Consider the following 23,232-nt stretch of genomic DNA (forward strand, 5'->3'; position numbering starts at 1 on the left):
TCTTCTTTTTGTTGGCTCGTTAACATAGCTTTAGTCTGAATGTTTAAGATGGGTGGATATCAGGGAGTACAGGAGGATAGTGAGAATGTGGTATTGCAGTGGTTGATCAGCCCTGATCTGATCCTGTTATATAGCAGAGCAGGCTAATAATGATGGCTTACTCCTATTTTCTGAGTTAGATTAATTGATTTGCTTTTGTATTCCTTGCCTCTTGTTTATAATTTCATGGAATCCACATTTTAATTCATTTATTTCTGTCACTTCTGAAAAAATGTACCTTTTGGCCCTGGTGCTCTCGCACTCTCTTGAAATTCTCATGAATTTTTCTTTCAAACTGTAGCAGCAACTGCCTTTAAGGTTATATTTTTCTCTGAAAGGGTTTGAACTTGCACTTATCCATGTTTTTTTATACTACAGGCTACTGCAGAAACTTATGAACTAGCTGAAGGATGCTCAGCAGATATACTGTGCTGCAGAATCAGAGGAGAAATCTTGGAACTAGGGCTCGTTAAATATCAAGGCAGGAACTGGAATGGCCGTGTTAAAATTGAAAATGGGCTGCCTGAGTTTTTCCCAGTGTGCTTCACTGATGAAACTGACATGAGCATTGATTTGCTTATACATGTTGGGAAAGTTAGTGGCCTTCTGGTTTTGTCTGTTTACAGCCCATACTGGATCATTAATAAAACCTCAAGAGTTCTGCAATATCAGGCAGAGGATATACATGTGAAGCATCCTGCTGACTTCTCTGATGTCATCCTGTTTTCTTTCAAACGAAAAAATATTTTCAGCAAAAATAAGGTATGTACTATTTCTTTAGGATTCATCATTTCAAGGAAAGAATAAAATATTCCATTATTTAATTCTGAAAAGGGAAAGGTATAAGGGTACAAATGATAACTTAAGTAGTATAACTTTATTGAAGATCTTCCTTCACTGTTTTAAATTTCTTGCAACAACCAAAAGGATGCTGGGTGATCTCATTGTCTGTGGAAGGATATGGAGTGTCGCTGTTTTGAGATGAGGCCTTCTCTCTGGACTGAGATGAATGACCAGATGAGAGGATCAATCCAAAATGTTGACTGTTGATTTCCCTCCACAGATACCTCCTGACCTGTTGAGTTCCTCCAGCATCTTATTTGTTGCTCCAGATTTCAGTATCTGTAGTCTCTTGTAACTTTATTTTAAATCTCTTCTCATCAGTTTTTTATAAATGCAAAATAATGGAACTCAAGTTTAAAAGCACCAAGCTTGCGAAACCTGTATGAGGGAGACAAATATCCTCCCTGTTCATGTGTGATATCCTGTGAAATAGCATGGCAAATGAAATGGTTCATTGGGGTTTTTGAAATTGTGCATTGCTGGTCTTGCATCAATGTTCACATCCTGGAAGTGATACACAAGGGCATGTTTGTTTGTAAGTCTGAGTTAGCCATATGTCATTGTACTTAAAATGTACATCCACTCCAATTATCAAGCACCATTTACACTAGCCCTACACTAATTGCAACTCCAAGAGGACCATGAACTTGTCGTGGGGTTTGGAGAACTTGCTAAACAGGTCAAAGGGTAGAGGCCAGACTAAGAGTGGTCCACCAGTCCTCCAGGTTTGGTGGTTCAGCTCAGGGCTAACAACCCTGACTGGTAAAACAAAATTGTAGAGAAATGGCAATGGAGAATCCTTCTACATCTGAGTGTGACAGTATTACTGAGAACTTGCATAATTGACAGTAGTGAAAACCAAGCTACAGACATATTGAATGATACCCTGAACACCGCCAGAGATGGAGGACCTTCATTGCTGCCCGAATCACCAGTCAACAGGCAGTAGAGATAGACACAAATCACAGTTTATACTTCATTTATTTTGTTCTGCCACCCTCAGATCTGCCCCTTACATACAAAGACAGACTGGTTAGTAGGTTAATTGGTTATTGTAAATTGCCCTATGATTCACATAGGTCAGAGTCGACCATGGAGGTTGTGTACTGGTTGAGTAAGTGACTTCCCCTGTGGCCCCTGCAGCAGGCTCCACCTCTCCACACAGCTGATGAATCCAAAGAAATGGCAGAGACCAATGCATTTTGGCATCAGCACTGTTGCAGGAGATGTCAATCAGTGCTGAACTTAACATAGGACTGTGTTGAGGACTCCAGCTCCAGATTTTTCCCTGGAGTTTACTAATAAAGCCTTCTCCATGAGTGCATAAAGCACAAGGTAACAGAGGTTTGAGCTCCTTGATGAGCTGTTAACCATAGCTGATGAGCCCCATCTGCCCGAAGCAAGAGATTTTAAAGGCACCAGCAACTCACTTTTGCCCCTTCTCTGGTCAGTAGAAACAGTTCTGCCAGGCTTAATAGTTAAGCCACATGTCAAGGCCAGGAGCTGGACTTGATTTTTTCAGGCTATTTGAGACACATGCCTCTGTGATCATTTAATAGGTAGATGGAGCTTGTCTCCACTACCTTCCCTAACCCCAAACCCCCGCCCCACAGGGCTACAACAGCTCTAAAGAACCAAATTCTGTAATTAGGAATTAGGCTAAGTTGCTAGGTGGTGCGGCTTGTTGGACCTATTCTGCACTGTATCTCCAAATAAAAATAAATACTGGGGCAGTTTATAGTGGCCAATTAACTTTCCTACAGTCCCCCCCCCCCTCCCCCAGACATCTTTGGGATGTGGGAAGAAGCTGGTGCATCTGGAAGAAACCCACACGGTCATAGGGAGAAATAGCAAACTCAACACTGACAGTTACTAGGGTCAGGATTGAACTCGGGTCCATGAGCTGCCAACTGTGCCAGTGAGGGAGAGGGAACACAGAAACAGGCCCTTCAACTAACCATCAAGCCTGCGTTTACATGAGACCTACACTAATCTAATCCTATTATACTTTTCTCCACATTTTCATCACCTCCCCCCAGATTCTACCAGTCACCATTTAAAAAAAACTCTTGCGTACTAATAGAAATTTTTTTTTGTGTGTGTCATACTCTGCCAGAGGCTCGGCGAACACTTAATTTTTCAAGTGGTTGTCTTGGAGGAAAGATTCTATGAGTGGTCCCCCATGTCCTTCTCACAGCGCAGTGTTGTTTTTTTACGAGGCCGAGTTGCAAGCTCGACACTCAGTCCGGCACGGATGGAAAGCGTGTCCAGGAGCAGCCCAACTGGATTCGAACTAGGGAACCTTCGCTCCGGAGTCTGATGCAGATGGCAGCACATCACCAGCCAGTGCAGAAAGTACATAACAAATAAACAAGTAATGCAAAAAGGGAGAAAAAAAACAAGGTAATGTTCATGGATCATATAGAAATCTGATGGCGAAGAGGAAGAAGCTATTCCAAAAACGTTGAGTATCTGTCTTCAGGCTCCTGTACCTTCTCCCTGATGGGAATAATGAGAAGAGGATATGTCCTGAATACTAAGGGTCCTTAATGATGGAAGTTGCCTTCTTGAGCATCATATTTTTGAAGATGGTGGAGGAGGCTAGTGCCCATGATGGAGTTGGCTGAATTTTTAACACTGTGCAGCCTTTTTTCAATTCAGTACATTGGCTTCTCCATCCCAGACAGTGAAGTCTGATGAGTTATTCCTCTTTGACTTTTGTAGTTTTTATGACTTCCTTCCCAAGTTCTACACTTTTCTTCTGTCATTCTGTCTCCACTTTTTCTGCACTTAGTGTTGCCTTGGGTTCTTTTTCATTAGGAAACTCTACCAGCTCATGAAGGATTGATGGGGGATATTCACACTCATTGGAATAAAATCACATAGCTTCTGGAAGAGGATACCGTGTCTCTTCTGATTCATCTCCTCCCCCCCCCCCCACCCCGCCACCAAAGCCTTGCATAATATTCTCTTCCAAGTCCTGTCCTTTACAGTTTCAATCACCCCAACACATAAGAAATAACAAATGATACATGCATTCTACTTAATTTTTTTTCTTCATAATTCCCTTGGATATTTTCCCCAACATTTTAAATCAATCACTCCTTGTGATTGAACCAGCTATTAATGGCAACAATACTCAGTAAATTACTCTGATTAAGTCACCACAGTTTATTGCTGTCAAATGTCCACTCATCCTGTTTTGCTCCACTAACAACTCTCCAGTACATTCTGATCCACTTGTCCTCCAACTTTACTGAAACCCGTAAACCATGATGGTCACCAGAATGTTAAAGATCTTTTAACTCCAACTAATATATGTACTCCTGATGTCATGCCAAAATATCTAGTTTTGATGATCTATAGGTTTATGTGGAAGGCATGTAGCAGTGAACAGAGCAGATATTGAGGACCAGGATACATAGAATGTGGCTTGTAAAGAGAGAACTGGAAGGAAATCCAGGGTGATGTCTAAATGATAAATATGGAATATTATTACAAATTAAACTACACCCAATTAACAATCTCCAATCCAGAAATTAATTAAAAGAAGATACAGGAATATAATTTTCCTTGTGAACTAAAATCAAAATAAAAAATTCTTGTGATCAAAATGCATGGTAACCTAGTGGTTAGCATAGTGCTTTACAGTGTGCCTGCTGTAATATCGGAGGTTGCTGCTGTTTGTAAGAAGTTTGTACATTTTCCACGTGACCGCATGTACTTCCTCTGAGTGCTCCTTGTTCCTCCCATATGCCAAAGACATACAGGACTGTTTAAAAGTCTCAGACACATGTAAAAAAATTCTGTAAAGATTCTTTCAAAAATAATGAAATGAAAAGTTTTGAAATATCAAAAAAAAATTACTTTAAAGAGCAGTAAACGATAAAACACTACATCAAATCTATATTTGGCGTGACCATCCTTTGCCTTTAAAACTGCATCAGTTCTCTTGGGTACACTGTTGTGCAGTTTTATAAGAAAATCAGCTGATAGGTTGTTCCAAGCATCTTGGAGAACTTGCCACAGCTCTACTGCAGACTTTGGTTGTCTCATTTGCTTCTGTTGCTCCAGGTAATCCCAGACAGCCTTGAAACTCCTGCCTGCTGCAAAATTCTTGCTTAGGAGAGACCTTGCTGATGCAGGATGACCACTTTGTGTCTTGTTGCTATGTTCATTGTTGCTGTGGTGTATGTTGATGATAAGTTGTCACATCTGCTACACCTTTTAGTTTGATTGTCCTTCATCCACTTTGATTCCTTCTATACCTGTTTCTGTTACAGTTAATCAGTTTAGTTCATTAGCTCACTATGTCACTGATCATTAGCACCTGTTGTTATTTGTTGATTCATGCATTGGACTATATACCTACTGAGTAATCAAGTTTTTATTTGAAAAGTGGTCTGTAAAAACAAGAAATTCTGCAGATGCTGGAAATCCAAAGCAACACACAGGAAATGCTGGAGGAACTCAGTAGTTCAGGCAGCATTCGTAGAAATGAACAGTTGACATTTCAGCCAAGAAGCTTCTCCAGGACAAGGAGGAGAACTCGATGTTTGTGCCATCAAGTTGGAGGCTACTCAGGCAGATTATACAGTGTTGCACCACTTTGAGGGTGGCCTTATCGTGGCACATAGGAGGTCATGAGCATCATGTTGGAATGGGAATTAAAATGTCCTTCTCCTTCAAAGAATGGGCTTTTCAGTCCTCCATCATTGATGTTGCCCTCACCCATATCTCCTCCACTTCCCAGATGTCTGCGCTCACTCCATCTTTCCGCCACTTAACAGTGATAGAGATCCTGTTATCCTTAACCTACCATCCTATGAGTATCTTCATCCAGCACATCCTCCTCCGCAACTTTCGACATCTCCAAGGGGATCCTATTACCAAACATATCTTTACCACTGCTCCCCCCCCCCACCACCACTTCCCAGTTTTCAGAGATCACCCCCTCTGTGATTCCCTTGTCAATTCATCCCTCCCATCACTTATCCCTGCAAGGATCCAAGGTGCTACAACTGCCCATTCACTTCATCCTTCACCGCCATTTAGGGCTCCAAACAGTCCTTCAAGGTGAGATAGTCCTGCACTTGCAAATCTGCTGGGGTTGTCTATTGTATCTGGTGCTCCAGATGTAGCCCGATACCTCCTTCCGGTTAAAAAAAAATCCCTCCCCTCTTCTATTCCCTACATCTAAAACAGAAATTATATAAAAAATCTGGGGTGCCTCAGACTTCTGCACAGTACTATATGGATAGGGTTCATGAGTTTTGGGCATGCTGTGTTGATGCTGGAAGAGTGGTGACACTTGTGGGCTGCCTGCCACAATCCTTACCAATTTGAATTGACACAAATAATGCATTTCACTGTTTATTTCAATGTCCATGTAATTATAAAGCTAACCTCTATAAAACTGCATCTTTAAGTAATATCATATGTTTTCCCCTCATCAAAGGCATCAGAGATTGTGAGCAGCCAGAATCTCTTGCCCCACTATCCATTGCGTTGCAGTGATAGAAAATAGAGGTTACGAGGTTGGTGAGGATTTGGATGAGCTTTCATTGTTATAGGTCCATGTGTTAGCTAAAGCGCTGTATTATCCTTGCATACTATCACAATATGTGCCATTTATTAATAGGGTTATAGAGAAGTACAGCACAGAATCAGGCCCTTTGGCCCATCTAGTCAAACTGTTCATTTATTGTCAAAGTATCCATGTACAATACAACTCTGGTATTTGTCTACTCCAGATTGCCATTAAATGCAGAAACACCATGGTTATTGATGAATGACCCCCACCCCTGCCGGCATGGAAAAGAAAAGAAACAAAACTTGTAGACCTCAAAATCCTCCCTCCCCTGCAGCAAAAAAAAACAGCCACAATAACAATCTCCAACACCTTATACATAACAGTCCAACCCCCCTCACTTGTAGAAAAGAACAGCAACAGTAACACCGAACCCCCTAAACCCCCACAAAACAAAAAGTAGTAGATTGCTCACCCACTGTCATCCATAAGAAAAACACCAAAAAACTGAAGGAAAATACAGTCTGATAATCACACAAATGTCAGAATATGGGAAACATCATTTTGTCTGCATATGAGGAGAGCAGCTCCTTCAGGGTCCGAGTGCCGCCAACTTGGGGTTGAACACTGCCAATCCGGCTGCTGTCAGTCTCTGTTGATAGCCATCCTTGACCCCTTCCACATTCACCTTGATGGTTCAATCTTCCTTGAGATGGAGTTGTTCATGACCGTGCACCTTGTCTCTGGTTTTAATCTGGTTCTTTCCACGAGTCAGCTTGTGTTCTCAGACCTTTTCGCGACCCCTTCCCCACTTGCCCCCGGGTCTGTGATCTCCACAAAGCAGCTCTCCAGACACAGCATAGCGCTGGATCCTTCATTCGAGTTTCAAACTGTTTTTCACAGGCTCCAACAGTTTCTGTAACACAAACAAGTAAAAAAATGGAATAGAAAAAGTGAAATAATTGGATAGATTTGCTATCTGGAAGATGTTATCAGAGGAAATGTTGTTTGCTGGCTACATCTTGACTGGAAATCCATGCCAAAAACCATTTAAATTGCCTACTCCCTACAACCAGCACCGGGATCCCGGCCCTCCATATCCCTACTATCCACGTACCTATCCAAATTTTTCTTAAACATTGAAATCAAACTCACATGGATCACTTGTGCTGACAGCTCATTCCACACTCCCAGGACCCTGTGAATGAAGAAGTTTCACCTTATGTTCCCCTTAAACTTTTCACCTTTCACTCATAACCAATGACCTCTGATTGTAGTCCCATCCAGCCTCAGTGAAAAAAGCCTGGTTGCATTTACCCTATCTCTATGAATATCAAATCTCCTGTCAATCTTCTACGTTGTAAAGAATGCAGTCCTAACTTATTCAGGGACTGCAGTGGTTCAAGAAGGCAGCTCATGAACACCTTCTCAAGGGCAACTAGGGATGGGCAATAAATGCTGGCTTAGTTGGTGACAGCCACATACCATAAAGACCTTCCCTATGAATATGGAGCAGCATATAGCGGCTAGATGGGGGACACAGTGGAAACCAACATCAAGGAGAACAGGGGGTGTATCTGTTTGGGTTACCTGGACCAAGCACTGCATTCACAGTTGCGGAAGGATTGGCTTTGACAGCGCAAAACTACTGTGCCGTGCCTGGCTTTTGGGACTGTCTGATAAAGGAAGCCATTGAAATGAAACTGGAGGAAAAGAATTTTAACAAAGCCAAAGGTCTCACTCTAAGTAAGAACTGGAATTTGATTGTAAACAAGTTGGGAAAGTGGACACCTGATTAGATGAGAACTGAGAACTAACCAATCAGGAGGGACACACTATTGGGGGGGGGGGGGGTAATAAATACCTCGGGTCTAGACACACCCAGGCATTATTCCTGAAGAAGATGGCAGATGTCGATTATCAATACCTATACCCAGCTGGAAGCCTCAGAAGAGTTTATTTGACATATATGTTAGGAAAACACTAAATCCTTTTTCATCCCATCTTCTGTACTCAGTTCTTTGATTTATGAATGCCAATGTACCAAAAGCATTTTTATGACCCAATCTACATGTGATGCCACTGTGTAAGATCTACCCTGTTTGGTCCTACTGAAGTGCAAAACCTCAGACTTATCTGCATTAAATTCCATCTGCCATTTAGCCCATTTTTCCAGCTGATGTAGATCCCTCTGCAAGCCATGATAGCCTTTCTCACTGTCCACTACACCCCCAAACTTGTTGTCCACAGATTTGCTGATTTAGTTAACCACATTTTCATCTAAATCATTGATATGGATGACAAACAACAAAGAACTCAGTGGGGCACCACTAGTCACAGGCCTCCAGTCAAAGAGGCAACCTTAAATGACCAATCTCTTGACTTCTCCCACAAAGCCAATGTCTAATCCAATGTACTACCTCATCTTTAATGCAGCTGAACCTTGACCAGTCTCACATGCAGAACCTTGTCAAGTACCCTACTAAAGTCCATGTAGACAACATCCACTGCCTTGTCTTCATCCATTTTCCTGGTAACTTCCTCGGCAAACTTTATAAGATTGTTTGGACATGACCTACCATACACAAAGCTATGCTGACTATTTTTAAGCAGTCTTTGTCTTTCCAAATACTGTTATATGTGGTCCTTTAGAATACTTTCCAGTAACTTTCAACAACTGATGTCAAACTCACCAGCCTTTAATTTCCTGTTTTCCTTGTTTAGAACTTTTTTATACAGCGGATCAACATTGACTATCTTCCAGTCCTCTGGTACCTACCTTGTAGCTGAAGATGGTTTAAATCCTTGCTTTGGCCCTGGCAGTTACTGCACTTGCCTCCCATAGGGCCCAAGGGAACACCTTGTCAGGCCCTGGGGATTTATCGACTCTGATTTGCCTCAGGGTAGCAATCACCTCCTCCTCTGTAACCTTTACAGGGTCCATGAAGTTGATGCTGCTTTGCCTCACTTCTGTAGACTCTGTATCTGTTTCCTGAATGAATGCAATGCAAACAATGCATTTAAGATCTCCCCCATCTGCTTTGGCTCCACGCATGGATTACCATTCTGGTCTTCCAGAGGACCTATTTTTGTCCTTGGCAATCCTTTTGCTCTTGACATGTGTGTAGAATCTCTTAGGATTCTCCTTCACCTTGTCTGTGAGAGCAATTTTATGCCTTCTTTTAGCCTTCCTGATTTCTTTCTTGTGCTCACTTTCACTTCTTATATTCCATAAGCACCTCATTTGTTCTTACTTGCCTATACCTGCTATGTACCTCCTTTTTTCTCTTAACCAAGGCCTTAATATCTCTTGAAAACCAAGTTTCCCAACACTTGTTTTTTTTTAACCTTTTATTCTGACAGGCACATACGGTATAAGTTTGTACTCACAAAATTTCATTTTTGAAGGCCTCCCACTTTCCTATTATACCTTTGCCAAAAAACAACTGTCCCAATGCACATTTGGCAGATTATTTCCAATACCATTGAAACTGGCCTTTCTCCAATTTAGAATCTCAATTTGCAGACTAGACCTATCTCTTTGCATATTTAACACAAAGTGCACTGCAGATGCTGTGGTCAGATCAACACGCACAAACAAGCTGGAGGAACTCAGCAGGTCGGGCAGCATTGGTTGAAACAAACAGTCAATGTTTCGGGCCGAGACCCTTTGTCAGGACTGAAGAAGGAGGGGGCAGGGGCCCTTTAAAAATGGTGGGGGGAGGGTGGGAAGGAGAAGGCTGGTAGGTGCCAGGTGAAAAACCAATCAGAGAAAAGATCAAGGGGTGGGGGAGGGGATAGGAGGAAAGGTGAAGAAGGAATGTAAGGGGAAAGCACTATGGCTAGTAGAAGATAGAATCGTGAGAGAGGTGATGGGCAGCTGGAAGAGGAGGCAGAGTGAAAGTGGGATGGGGAAGGGAGAGGGAGAGAATTACTGGAAGTTGGAGAATTCGGTGTTCATACCAAGGGGCTGGAGACTACCCAAATGGTGTATGAGGTGTTGCTCCTCCAGCCTGAGTTTGGCCTCATCATGGCAGTAGAGGAGGCCATGTATGGACATATCCAAACAGGAATGTGAAGCAGAGTTGAAGTGGGTGGCAGCTGGGAGATCCTGTCTGTTGTGGCGGAGGTGCTCAACGAAGCGGTCCCCCAATCTGCGTTGGGTCTCACATTTTAATGATTGCATTGTGGTCATTGGATACAAAGTGTTTCCCTACACAAACTTCTTTCACTTGCCCTCTCTCATTCCCTAATAGCAGATCCCGTATTGCATATTCTCTCATTTGGACTTCTATGTATTGATAATGGAAACTTCCCTAAAAGCAGTTGGCAAACTGTCCATCTAGTACTTTTACAGTATGGGATTCCCAATCAAGATGTAGAAATTAAAATCACCTACTGTAACAACCTTATGTTTCTTGCAACAATTTGCTGGTCAAAGCTCTATTATGTTGCTGTGATCTGCTGCTCCCTTTTGTAGTTGGACAGCGGACACAACTGTAATCTCCTCCTCTCAACATCCAATGTCCGGTTTGGCCGCTGGTCAAAATAAATGAAATATACTTTTCTTTTCACTAACAGATTCAACTCTGCATATCTACCAGTGGCTGGTCTAATGGTTTTTCCTTAGACACTGTGGGAAGTTATGGATGTGTCAAATGTCCTGCAACAAACAAGGAATATTTGGTGAGTGATCACAGTTGTACTGCAGTGTGAATACTTTTAGCCTAAAAGTATTGAACAGGTATGCAGTTATAATTATTTTTTGTTATCAATACTATGTCATCATTATGGTTTTATAATTTTCCACTTTTGGTTTGATTAATGTGTTGTAAAGAATGCTTACCCTATGTAACTGCCTTATAGAGTTATACAGCATGGAAACAGGCCCTGTGATGCAACATCCATGTTTACCAATGTGCACAGTTGTATTTGCCTGAATTTAGTCAATATTCCTCTAAACCTTTCCAAATGATGTACCTGTTTAAACACAAGAGATTTTGTAGATGCTGGAAATCCAAAGCAACGTACACAAAATGCTGGCTAAAATCAGCAGGTCAGGCAGAATCAATGAAAATGAATAAACAGTCGATGTTTTGGGCCAAGACTCTTCAGGATGTTATAGCTCTTAGAATCTTCTGTTCAACAACATTCCACAGGGCCATCATTCACTGTGTATGTTCTGCTCTGGTTTAACTTAAAATGCATCACTTCGCACTTGCCTGAGATAGGTTCCATCTCCTGTTACTTTGGTCATTTTTTTCAGTTGATCTAGATCTTGTTATAATCTTAAACAACCTTCCTATACCACCTGTCTTCTATAACACCAATGTTTGTGTCATCTGCAAGCCTACTAACCTTGCTATGTTGATTCTCATTGAGCCATACAGCATGGAAGCAGGTCATTTGTCCCATTACGACCAAGGTTTCCATCTAGGCTAGTCTCATTTAACAGTATTTAACCCCTATCCCTCTTTCCTATCCGTGACCTGTCTAGTTTTCTTTTAAAACTTAATATTGTACCTGCTTCAACCACTTCTTCTGTTAGCTCATTCCATATACTGACCACTCTCCAGGTGAAAATATTGCCCTTCAGGCTTTATATTTTAATATAAAAATTGAATATTTTCCCTCTCACCTTAAACCTGTGCCTTCTAGTTCTTGACTTTACAGCCTTGGGAAAAAGACTGAGTGCATTTGTCTGTGCCCTTCATGTTTTTAAACACCTCTGCAAGGTCACCTCTTAGTCTTGTACGCTTCAAGAAATAAAATCTCAGTCTCTTCAACCGCTCACTTGTCAGTCAGGGACTTGGGCTCTATATATGCTATAAATGCTGTTTCGTTTGGCTGTATCCATGGGTATTTGTGTATGGTCGAATGACAATTAAACTTGAACTCTCCGAATAACTCTGTACCTCAAATCCTGCACTCTTTCCAGTTTAATAACATCTTTCTGATAGCAGCGTGACCAAAACTGAATACAATACTCCAAGTATGCCCTCCCTAGTGTCCTGTGCAATTACACCATCACATCCCAACTTTTATATTTGGGGCCTTAACTTACAGCAGCCAGCACGCCAAAGGCCTTTATCGTCACCCTGTTTACCTGTGACTGTACTTTCAGTGAGTCGTGTACTTGTACCCCAAGGTCTAAGGTCCCTGCTGTCCTCTGTGAAAGTCCTACTTGCATTTAACTTCCCAAAATGCAGCTATTTTCATTTTTCCAAATTAAATTCCCATTTGTCATTCCTCAGCCCACATTCTCAGTTAATCAAGATCCCCCTTGTAATTTTTGCTAACTTTCTTCATTGTCTACTATACGACCTTCTTTAATATCATCTGCGTGCCTTGTACCCTTATACGTTCTTGTCCAAACCATTGATATGGTTGACAAATAAGAATGGGACATCTCCGCTCCCTGAGGCTCACAATTAACCACAGGCTTCCAGCTCAAGAAACGACCTTCTACCATCACCCTTTGCTTTCTCGCATCAAATTAATAGTGTACTAAATTAGCTAGTTTTCTGTGGATTCCATGTGGTCTATTCTTCCAGGACAGCATACTATATGGAACCTTATCAAAGGCCAAATAAACCATCTGTCCTGTTTTGCCCTGCCCTCATCAACCTTTTGGGTCACATCATCAAAAATTTCAGTTAAATTTCTAAGATATGAATCTCCCATACACAAAACCATGTGACTACTCCTAAGCAACCTTAGGAGTGTTGTGTTTGATTTTGAGGGAGAGTGCAGAGGGCACACCAGCACAGCAGCAGGTAGGTTATTTAACTGCATTTTATTGACAATACTGCATGTACAAGACATGTACTCTTCTCATGTGAGAGTGGCTAACTGAGTGACATAGGATTAATCCATTAACTACACAACTTGGGGAAAAAGAAAATGAAACAGGTATGAACTTCTCTAAAGAACGTCACTGAAGTTATAGTCACTGCAATTGAGCGATTCAATTCATTTTACCCAGAGCACGGAACTTCTGTTCCCTACATAAACATAAAAAAGAATTGCCAACATTATAACAGTCTTTCTCTTTGTTTTTAATGTTCTTTCTCTTGCTGTCTCTTTCTGTTATCCTTTTTTACCAATTCAATTTTTTAAGAACAGTCTCATTTCGTGAAATGTTTTCAACATTAGAACTCTTTTTTTTTAAAAAAAAGCAGCAAAATCTAATGCAGGTTAGACTACCTGAAAACTCTGGAAAAAGTGAGAGGATTATTTTGCCTCTTTAGTCAACTGCCCTAAGCTATTAGACTATAGAGTACATCTCTGTGGTGGAAAGAATAAATGACCATATCTAGTTTAGGTTTCTGGAAGTGTTGGAGTGGATGGAGATCCTTGAACAGGTGCATCCACCTCAGGTACGTGGTGCTTTTCATAAGGATCAGGCCACTCTAGTTTCTTCCTTTACCTTTTGTGGACTTTGAAGGCATACAAGCGCACATGTGTTCTACTTGATTTCACCTTGTGATGTTGTGATCACAAACAATTGTGTTGCATGCTGTTGGACTTTTGTTCCTTTTGATGGATTGGTCTGAAACCCAAACAGCTTCACCACTCCTGAGCAGTGACAAAGATTTTGCTCTGCGTCTGAGATCATGCACGCTTTTCATTTTCTTGTGCTACGTTGTTTCAAAATTTCTCGCTTTGTCTAAATTCAGTAAGCGAGGTTGGAAAAGGGAACGAAGAATAAGCAGGCTCAGTCTCTAGCCCACCATCTGAAAGAGTTCAAGGGTTGATGAAATGCAAAAAAGGAGGCTTTTGAAGGCATAGCATCCATATGGTGTAATAAAGGTTGTGAACTTCTGCGATTCAGGAGCTAAACAGATCTGCTAGCCCCTGCTAGATGAACTAGTTCATCCAGTTTGGAGAAGAACTTTGCTTCACCCAGCATACCCAGTGTGTGCTCAACAGAGGGTAGAATAAACTTCCATCTCACTGCTTTATTCAGGTTTGTTAGATCAACATGGATCCTCACTGTGTCATCTGACTTTGGAACAGAGACAATGCCCAGGCATCAGTCAATAGATCCATTCACTCTAGTTATAATGTCAAAGCACCTTCATTCTCTCAAGTTCAACTTTGTCTTTATCATCAATGGGAATGGTAAATGCCTCGCTGTGGTCAGAGAGTAGGAAGTCAATCCTGGCCTCAGTTGGATAAGGTAATTTCCTTTCATTATCCCCAGGCCTGTGAGCAACTCCGGGTACTTCTCCTGCCTCTGAACATTATTTAGCGAATCTAACCTTACAATGAGGTTCAGCTTCTCAATGGCATGTCAACACAGTAGTGATAAAAAGAGATTTGGAACAGCATGGACATCATCTTTGACTGTTTCTCATTTTTACAGATGGAAGTAGTAAACATTCCTTTCACACTCAGCTTGTGTTTCCCTAGGCTTATGAGCATATTCTTTGTAGGGTTCAAACTGTTTTCTTTGCCAATTTTGTGAACAGACATTTGGGAATGGCTGTGACATCTGCCCCAGTGTCCATTTTGAACATCGCTGCCTCATTTTGCAACTGAACCATAGTACATTAGCCTTGTCTATTTGAATCTAGAATCTAGACACATGCTGTTCTGTATCATGGATGTCTTTGACCTGAAGTACTGTTCTTGCCTCTATTGCAATTCTGGTGCTTTGGAGGCATTGCACTTCTTTTACTGGACAGAGCTCTTCAATGTGGAATGGAGACTTGCTGAATCTACTGCAGATGGACATTTTACTTGCTCTTTGTTTTGCTTGTCTGTTTGTTTGAGCTGAGTTCCATTGGCATCTTTCTGTAGTCTTTTAGAGTACACCTTATTTGTTGCTTTCTTTTTGTAGTAACCCAATTCCAGTCCTGTCTCTAATGAGTTCATCTCTCATATTTCTGTATGTACAGTTTCCTGACAGGATGTATGATGCTGAGATGAACTCACTTACTCTTTTATCTGGCTCCTGTTTTCTGGAGTGGATCTTTGCCCTCTTGAATGTCACATTTCACTTTCCTGTGAAATAGTCTTTGAATTTGTCCTGTACTGTTTTGTACTCCATTTTATGAGGATCTGTCAGTCCTAATCCACCCTTGATGTCATCTGCTTTGTCACCTATGTAGTATATCAGTGTGCTTGATGTTCTTCTCAAGCCTGAGTGAGATTGCTTGCAATGCTAAATCTCTCAAAGTGTCTGAGCCATATATCGCAGTCCCCTGGTTTAGTGAAATCAAATATCTCGGGGTAGAGAGCTTTATTAGGTAAGTAGATGTAGGTACTGCAGATATTTGCATACTTTTCCTTTTTCTTTGTTTAGTATTTTATTGTACTACAAAAATCTTTTTTACTCTCCTTGAGAGTTTGACTGACTTCTCTGCTGTTTCTGTACACTTCCCCAGGCCAGCGGCCCACAGATTATTATAGCCTACAAGTTGGATTTCTCTGCTGTGTCTGTACACTTCCCCAGGCCAGCGGCCCACAGATTATTATAGCCTGCAAGTTTGACTTCTCTTCTGTGTCAGTACACTTCCCCAGGCCAGTGGCCCACAGATTATTATAGCCTGCAAGTTTGACTTCTCTTCTGTGTCTGTACACTTCCCCAGGCCAGTGGCCCACAGATTATTATAGCCTGCAAGTTGGACTTCTCTGCTGTGTCTGTACACTTCCCCAGGCCAGTGGCCCACAGATTATTGTAGCCTGCAAGTTGGATTTCTCTGCTGTGTCTGTACACTTCCCCAGGCCAGTGGCCCACAGATTATTGTAGCCTGCAAGTTGGATTTCTCTGCTGTGTCTGTACACTTCCCCAGGCCAGTGGCCCACAGATTATTATAGCCTGCAAGTTGGACTTCTCTTCTGTGTCTGTACACTTCCCCAGGCCAGTGGCCCACAGATTATTATAGCCTGCAAGTTGGATTTCTCTGCTGTGTCTGTACACTTCCCCAGGCCAGTGGCCCACAGATTATTACAGCTTACAAGTTTGACTTCTCTTCTGTGTCTGTGCACTTACCCCAGGCCAGTGGCCCACAGATTATTATAGCCTGCAAGTTGGACTTCTCTTCTGTGTCTGTACACTTCCCCAGGCCAGTGGCCCACAGATTATTATAGCCTGCAAGTTTGACTTCTCTTCTGTGTCTGTACACTTCCCCAGGCCAGTGGCCCACAGATTATTACAACAAATCCACTTTGGGGGTAGCTCAAAGGTGTTGCTTAGCAACTCTGGCCAGGTCTCAGCTCAGCCTCGGTGTGTACAGTTAGCAACTAGCATAGACAGTCCAGGCCGACAAGTCTCTGGACACCTCCCACAGATATATGCGAACAGGAAAAGATGCTGCAAATTCAGTCTGGTTGAGAGTCTCCGTCAGTCTGTAGCACCGATTCATCAACAATCAACCACTTCTGACACCATGTTGTGTTTGATATTGAAGGAGAGTGCAGAGGACACACCAGCGCATCAGCAGGCAGGCTAATCTACTGCACTTTATTGACAACACTGCATGTACACTATGTGAACTTCTCCCAGATGGGCATGACTGACAGAGTGACGTAGGAATAACCTATTTACAACCACAACAAGGAGTAAATAAATAATAAATAAGATATAAATCAATCTACATTTGTTTTTCCAGATGTATGTACATCTTATCCCACAGAATCCTCTTCAGTAACTTAACCTACCATAGAGTTACTATTCCTAGGTTTTCCTTTGCCACCCTTCTAAAATAGAAGTACCAAATTACTTTATACCTGTACCTTGTGTTTTGGGTACAACCATGTTGCTAAAGCTCCTATCTATGGTACTTTCAGCATCTCAGATGACCCCAAATGTGTTGAGCTCCACCTCCAGTCCCCATACTTCTCATCCAAGTCACTGATATATCTGACGAATAATATGGGACCTAGCACCAATCCTAATGGTACAGCATTGGCCTTGGCCTCTGATTTGGGGGAAAAAAAACAACCCTTCACTCCCCTCTAATTCCTTCCACCAAGCCACCTTTATATCCATTTAGTTAGCTGATGTGGCGTAGCCTTACTTGTGAGGGCTTGTTAAGGGATTTGGTAGACAGAAATAAAGTTTTCATCTTCCCTTGTTAAGAAGTAGAATGTTGATTTTTCTTTATTTTCAAGCTCAGTATATTGCTAGTCCTTGGTTGGAAACAATTAAAAAAATTTATATGGCATTTTGTGCGTTAAGGTGTGTAAACTTGACAGCTAATATCAACTTTTTTTTCTGAACTACAGATTGGAGTAGCCATTAAAATGAGCAGTTTCAACATGACGAAGGTTGTCACCTTAACTCCATTCTACACATTGGTCAATAAGTCTTCGTATGAGCTGGAGGTTGGAGAAGAGCAGTTTTGTTCCTTGTCAAAAGGTGGTAAATGGATTTACATTTCAGCAACAGAGGTAGAGTGTGGGATTTCAGTTTTTCAATTTGCTTGTGCCATCCATTTGAAAAATAAAATCTATTGTAACAGCATAAAATTCCAAACATTTTGCATGGCTAGTGATGTTCAGGATACTGTGGTGGTAGAGCATATTTAAGTAAAATTTTCTTCCCTTCTAGTCCGGTATCAATCAACAGCTGCCCATTACCATCTCAGTTCAGAACCCTCATTATTTTATGGTTGTCAGATCTTCATTTAGTCTTCTTTAGCAAATACAGTCCCAGCCTCTCTTTGTAGCTCCTCCATTACAGAGACCATCCAGCCTACTTTCAGCTCTGATGAAGAATCTTTGCCCTGCAATGTTTACTGAGTCCTCTTCCACACATGCTGCTTTACTATTCTATCAGCATTACTGATTTTGTTTCACGTTTTAATAGCTGCAGTGTTAATTGTTTTCTATTGGTGAGGTTCAAGAGATTGGTCTGTTCCTGCAATACTTCTATTTATTAATCTTGGGAGTAACATCTTCCAGTGCTTCCTTTAACTAAACTGTCATGCACTTTGACAGTCTGGTTTCTGTATCATCAGAAACTCAAATGTGGCATTTTCCAGATGACTGCATGTATCTGTTGTTGAAGGTTGTTTTAATTCTTTGTTATTATTTTAGCTGTTTATGATGGAGAAGGTTGTTTTGGGTTATGTTTGACACAAATAACTTGCGTTACATATGGCTCCTGTTTCACATTGATATTTAAAAACCACAGATATGTTATTATATAGTTCCTTATGCTTAGTGGCGATGAACATTTCTGTAATTTTATTGCAGTGTCTTCCTTTCTGGCCTGAATCCTCATCAAACAAGCTTTGTGTCAGAGTAGTTGGGTCTGAACTGACATCAAAATCAATCTTCTATAACAAGCAAGACAATGGCACATTGCTGAAGCTTGACTATGAGGTAGGTCTGTATATTCTCTGTTGTTTATATTCTCATTGGTGACAGCAGTTGGATCTTGGTAATAATAGAATCAGGTGTGAAAAAAAACCAAGTATGGTGCTGGTTGATTGGTTGAAGTTACTGGGCTGGTAATTGTCCAGAGGCTGTGGTCTCAGTTAATAATCTGGAATTAAAAATAAAATATATATACATTGATTCTGAATTGTAGCATGAAGTTATCCGGCACTGGTTTTCTTCAGAGGAGGAGATTTGCCATTTTTAACAGTCTAGATTATAAGAAGCTACTGACTCAAAGTGAAAGGACTTGCAGTACACTCAGGTGTACTGCGACTGCTACGTTAAAGCACAATAGAAACAAAACCAGACCAACCATCTGGCAGTAGCAAGGCATGGTCACTCTGCTTTGGAAAAAACATTTGAAAAGGTCAACAACTTTTAAAGGGCAGGGGTTCAGTAGCCAGCACTGAGACCATCTCTGAGGCCACACCTCTGACTGAGTTAGGTAAGCTGTGAAGGACAGAGTTGCTTATTGTAGTTAGTGAGCGTGATAGATACATACAAACTTCATCCCTACCAATCTGCACTGCATCTGGCAGTGACATTTGTAGAAGAGACTATCATGCTGTCCTTGTGGAGACAAAGGCCTCTTCTTGTCCCATTTTTGAGGTTCTTGCTTATAACCCCTGAAAAAAAGATTCAATTTCCCATACCTGAAAACTGCTTTCTTGATTGATCCAATCAAATCTTTCATATCCTTTGTAAACTAGGGTTAGTTCAATTTACCTTCTTTGCACTTGATGATTGTCAGCTCTGAGCATTTTGCTTTTAAGTACCTCCTATTTATCAGATGTTATTTTCCCTGTTAGCAGCTATCCCAGTCTACTAGTTGTTGAAATACACCTGCACCAGATTAGTGCTGTATCATGGCCAACCTAATCTTTTTCCATGAAAGCCTTGTAGCCTGCTGAGCAATGATTGCTGTTTCCAAAGAGTCCCTGCACAGATATCTCAATTCTTTATCCATTCTCATTCCATAAGATAAAGTCTTGTGCAACCCCTCGCTATAGAACTCTCTACCTACTGCTTCAATAAACCCTCTTGGGCAATCTTAAATAATTCCTATCAGTAGTAGAGAATTAAAAGAGGGCATAGGTAATACATAGGGCATAGGTAATACATAAGCATAGGTTAGATTGAAAGGTAATACATTTAGAGAAAACCTGAGAATAAATTTCTTTCATCCAAAGGGTAAGTTTGGAGAATGCTGCCTGAAGGTGTGATAGCAGCATTACATTTAATCAGTAATCAGATAAGCACGAGAGAGTAGATTAAAAGCTTGGCACAACATCGTGGGTAGAGAGTTGTAATGTTCTATGTTGAATTGCCAAGTCCTAGTAAATGGGATTAGTATAGATGGGCAGGCAAAGAGACCTGTTTCTGTACATAGTCGCTGACTCTGTGGGAAGGAAATGACAGACTAGTCAGAAGGTTAGCAGTTGGCAACTATCACAGGAGGTTGTAGAAGGGAGAGAGAGAGGTAATAAATAACTTTTTGTCATTCTTGCAGGATGATGAGAATAACATGAGTTTGATAGCAACTGTAACACCTCATAGTCATATAACACAGAAAAGGTCTCATCCATTTACACTGGTCCACTGTTATTGTCCCCTCATTCCCAGATTCCAAAATGCTGCAAATACTCACAGGTCAGGTTGTAGTGAGATGCCATGTACTGCTGAGTATTTCAGGGTTTACTACTTTTTATTTCAGGTATCCAGCATCTGCAGTTTTTATGATTACCCATTTCTACCACTCAATCTAAACATCAGGAGCAAGTTCTGGTAGCCAGTAGACCAATAAACCTCATACGTTCTGTGGGATGTAGGAGGAAGATGGTGCACCCAGTGGTGCATAATCGCAGGTAGAAGGTGCAAAGTCCATGCATCCAGCACCAGAGATCAGGATTGAACTTGAGTTACAAGAGCTGTTAGACAGCAGTTGTACTGGTTGTGCCACCTTGCTGCCCTGAGGTTGTAGTAAGAGCAAGAACAAAACTAAAAATGAATGGAATAAAAGCAGCAAGATTTTAGAGGCACTTCTTGACACTTTATGCCTACTTGCAGCTATATGCATTGTGTTCTTTATACACTGATGTCATGATTGATGTTATTCATTATGTCCATCATATAATCCAAGAGTAACCATATTCTCTAAATATTTTTATAGTTTTCGTAGATTAGTCAACATTTACAGACATGAACCTGCATTGTCAATTAACGTGTAATGTAATTGCACAGAAATGAGAACACAATTTCTGACCTTCTAAGTAGCAGGATTAATTGACCAATTAAACTGAATAAGAATTGTGATTTTAATTGGCAAGTGAAAAGAGTAAAAATTGCAAAAAACATTAGTTGCAGGACAAAATTCTCTCTTTCTCTCTCTCTCTCTCTCTCTCTCTAGTGTATGATGCATCTTTCATCTTGTTAAATATTACCAAGTTTCTTGCAGTTTTTTTTCTATACAACTCATTCTGGATACAAAATATGTACAAATTTTGCAGTTATTTTAGAATGAAATAATCTGACACAGTTTTTGCTTTGGCAGTATGGTGGAGTTATAGTGGATGTGAATGTTGCAGAGCATGCCACAGTGATCACTTTCACAGACTACTATGAAGGTGCTGCACCTGCTCTCATCATTAATCACACTGCAGCCCTGAAGTTCCGCTTCAAGCAAAGGTCTGTAAAATCTGCCCAGTGGCTCTTCAAAACTACAGTAAATATATGCAATTGACAGTATGGTACATAATCAGTTATAGCCAATACTGTACTCAATTTACAGAATCAGAATCAGTTTTATTGGCTCTGATGTATGACATTTAATTCATTGTTTTCTGGCAACAGGGCAGTGCAAGGAATATAAAGATTACTGTAAGTTACAATAAATAAATAATAGTGCATAAGAGGAGTAGGAGGTTGTATTCAGAAATCTGATAGCAGAGAGGAAGAAGCTGTTCCTAAAGCAACTTCTTCCATTGAGAAAAACACACAAAGTGCTGGTGAAATGCAGCAAGTCAGGCAGAATCCAAGAAAAGGAATAAACAGTTGATGTTTTGGGCTGAGATCTTTCATCAGGACTTTTTATTACCTTTCTTCCATTGAGTCTTGGTCTTCTGAATGTGTAACCCAGAAAACATGTGAAACTAAATTTGTAATTGAAAAGACTGAGTGAAATTATTGGAAAACAACGTACAATGTTTCTGTCCATGCCTAGTATTGAATGCCCTGATTGTTACAGTGGAAAAATAACTTCTGTAAGTAATGGAGTCACAGTTACATGGCAAGAAATAGACTCTTTGGAGCATGACATCCATGCTGACCTTTTTGACCATCTGTATACTAATTCTATTTGCCTGCATTAGGATCACATCCTTCTATGCACTTGCCTGTTTAAGTGTAATTGTATCTGATTCCACTACCACTTCTAGCAGTGAGTTCCAGAAAATAACCAGTTAAAGAAAAGCTCACCTCTAAGGTTTTTTTAAAACCCCCTACCTCTTATCTTAAAATTAAGCCCTCTTACTTTGATACCTCTACCAAGGGACAAGATATTGACTGTCTATCCGTGTCTTTGCCTTGTAACTTTATATATTTCACTCTAGGGAATACAATGCTGACCTATCCAATCTCTCTGATCCAAGAAACATCTCTTCTGCACTCTCAAGTACAATCATATCCTTCAGTGGTGACCCGGTCAGCACTCAGTACTCCCAATTGCAACAAATCAATTGTAAAATCACAACATAACATCTCAATTCTTAATTCTGCGCCCACTCTATTAACCTGTACTTCCACTTCAAGGACTGTGGCCTTGACACTTCCAAGTCCCTGTCCTCCTTTATTCTGGTAGGTGTACAGTCACTTGACATTAGACTTTGGAAAGTGTTGTTTGTAGTTTCTGGGTCTCGATATTAGCGGTTTCCAGTTTGTTCCTTGGCCAGCACACTATTGTAGCTGGGTCTCTGATGACTGGTAGGGTGAATATGTTGATGGCTCTGATCGTGTTCTTCCTATCCAGCTGTTTTTTAGGGCCTGTCTCACTCTTTGGAGGTACTGGGTGTTGCAGTCTTTCTTTTGTCCTCATTGTTGCTTCCATGCCTATTTGTAGCTGTCTTGTACATCTGGCATGTGGTCTTTAGGTAATTTGACTCCCTCAATCTTGATGAGCTTGCCTCTTTTCACTACCATCTGGCTGTACTTTTCCAGTCCAAATCATGTTCCGATGTCTCTGTTGTACACCCTTGTAAGGTGGATTAGTGAATCAATGTCTTTTTCATTTCTGGCATACAGTTTGTTATCATCCAAATACAGCAGGTCACTCCAATGTTGAACCTGTAACCATATCCACTATTTGAGATGATCTGGCTGAGGGGATTCAAGTTTAAGCAGAACAGCAGTGGGGAAAGTGCATCACCCTGGTA

At 41.0% G+C, this 23,232-nt stretch overlaps 1 protein-coding gene across 3 annotated transcripts in view; it reads left to right on the plus strand.

Moving 5' to 3' along the window:
* vps13c (vacuolar protein sorting 13 homolog C) overlaps window positions 1-23,232 on the plus strand; it is a 386,360-nt gene that overhangs the window by 251,255 nt on the left and 111,873 nt on the right. For all 3 annotated transcript variants that reach the window (XM_059945986.1, XM_059945984.1, XM_059945985.1), the window contains 5 exons: window positions 418-801; window positions 10,994-11,098; window positions 17,648-17,812; window positions 18,620-18,748; window positions 21,357-21,490. In XM_059945986.1, coding sequence (XP_059801969.1) covers window positions 418-801; window positions 10,994-11,098; window positions 17,648-17,812; window positions 18,620-18,748; window positions 21,357-21,490 — 917 coding nt within the window. The remainder of the gene's footprint in view (window positions 1-417; window positions 802-10,993; window positions 11,099-17,647; window positions 17,813-18,619; window positions 18,749-21,356; window positions 21,491-23,232) is intronic.

Source organism: Hypanus sabinus, chromosome 21 (assembly GCF_030144855.1).
Source record: "Hypanus sabinus isolate sHypSab1 chromosome 21, sHypSab1.hap1, whole genome shotgun sequence".
Classification (NCBI taxonomy): Eukaryota; Metazoa; Chordata; class Chondrichthyes; order Myliobatiformes; family Dasyatidae; genus Hypanus; species Hypanus sabinus.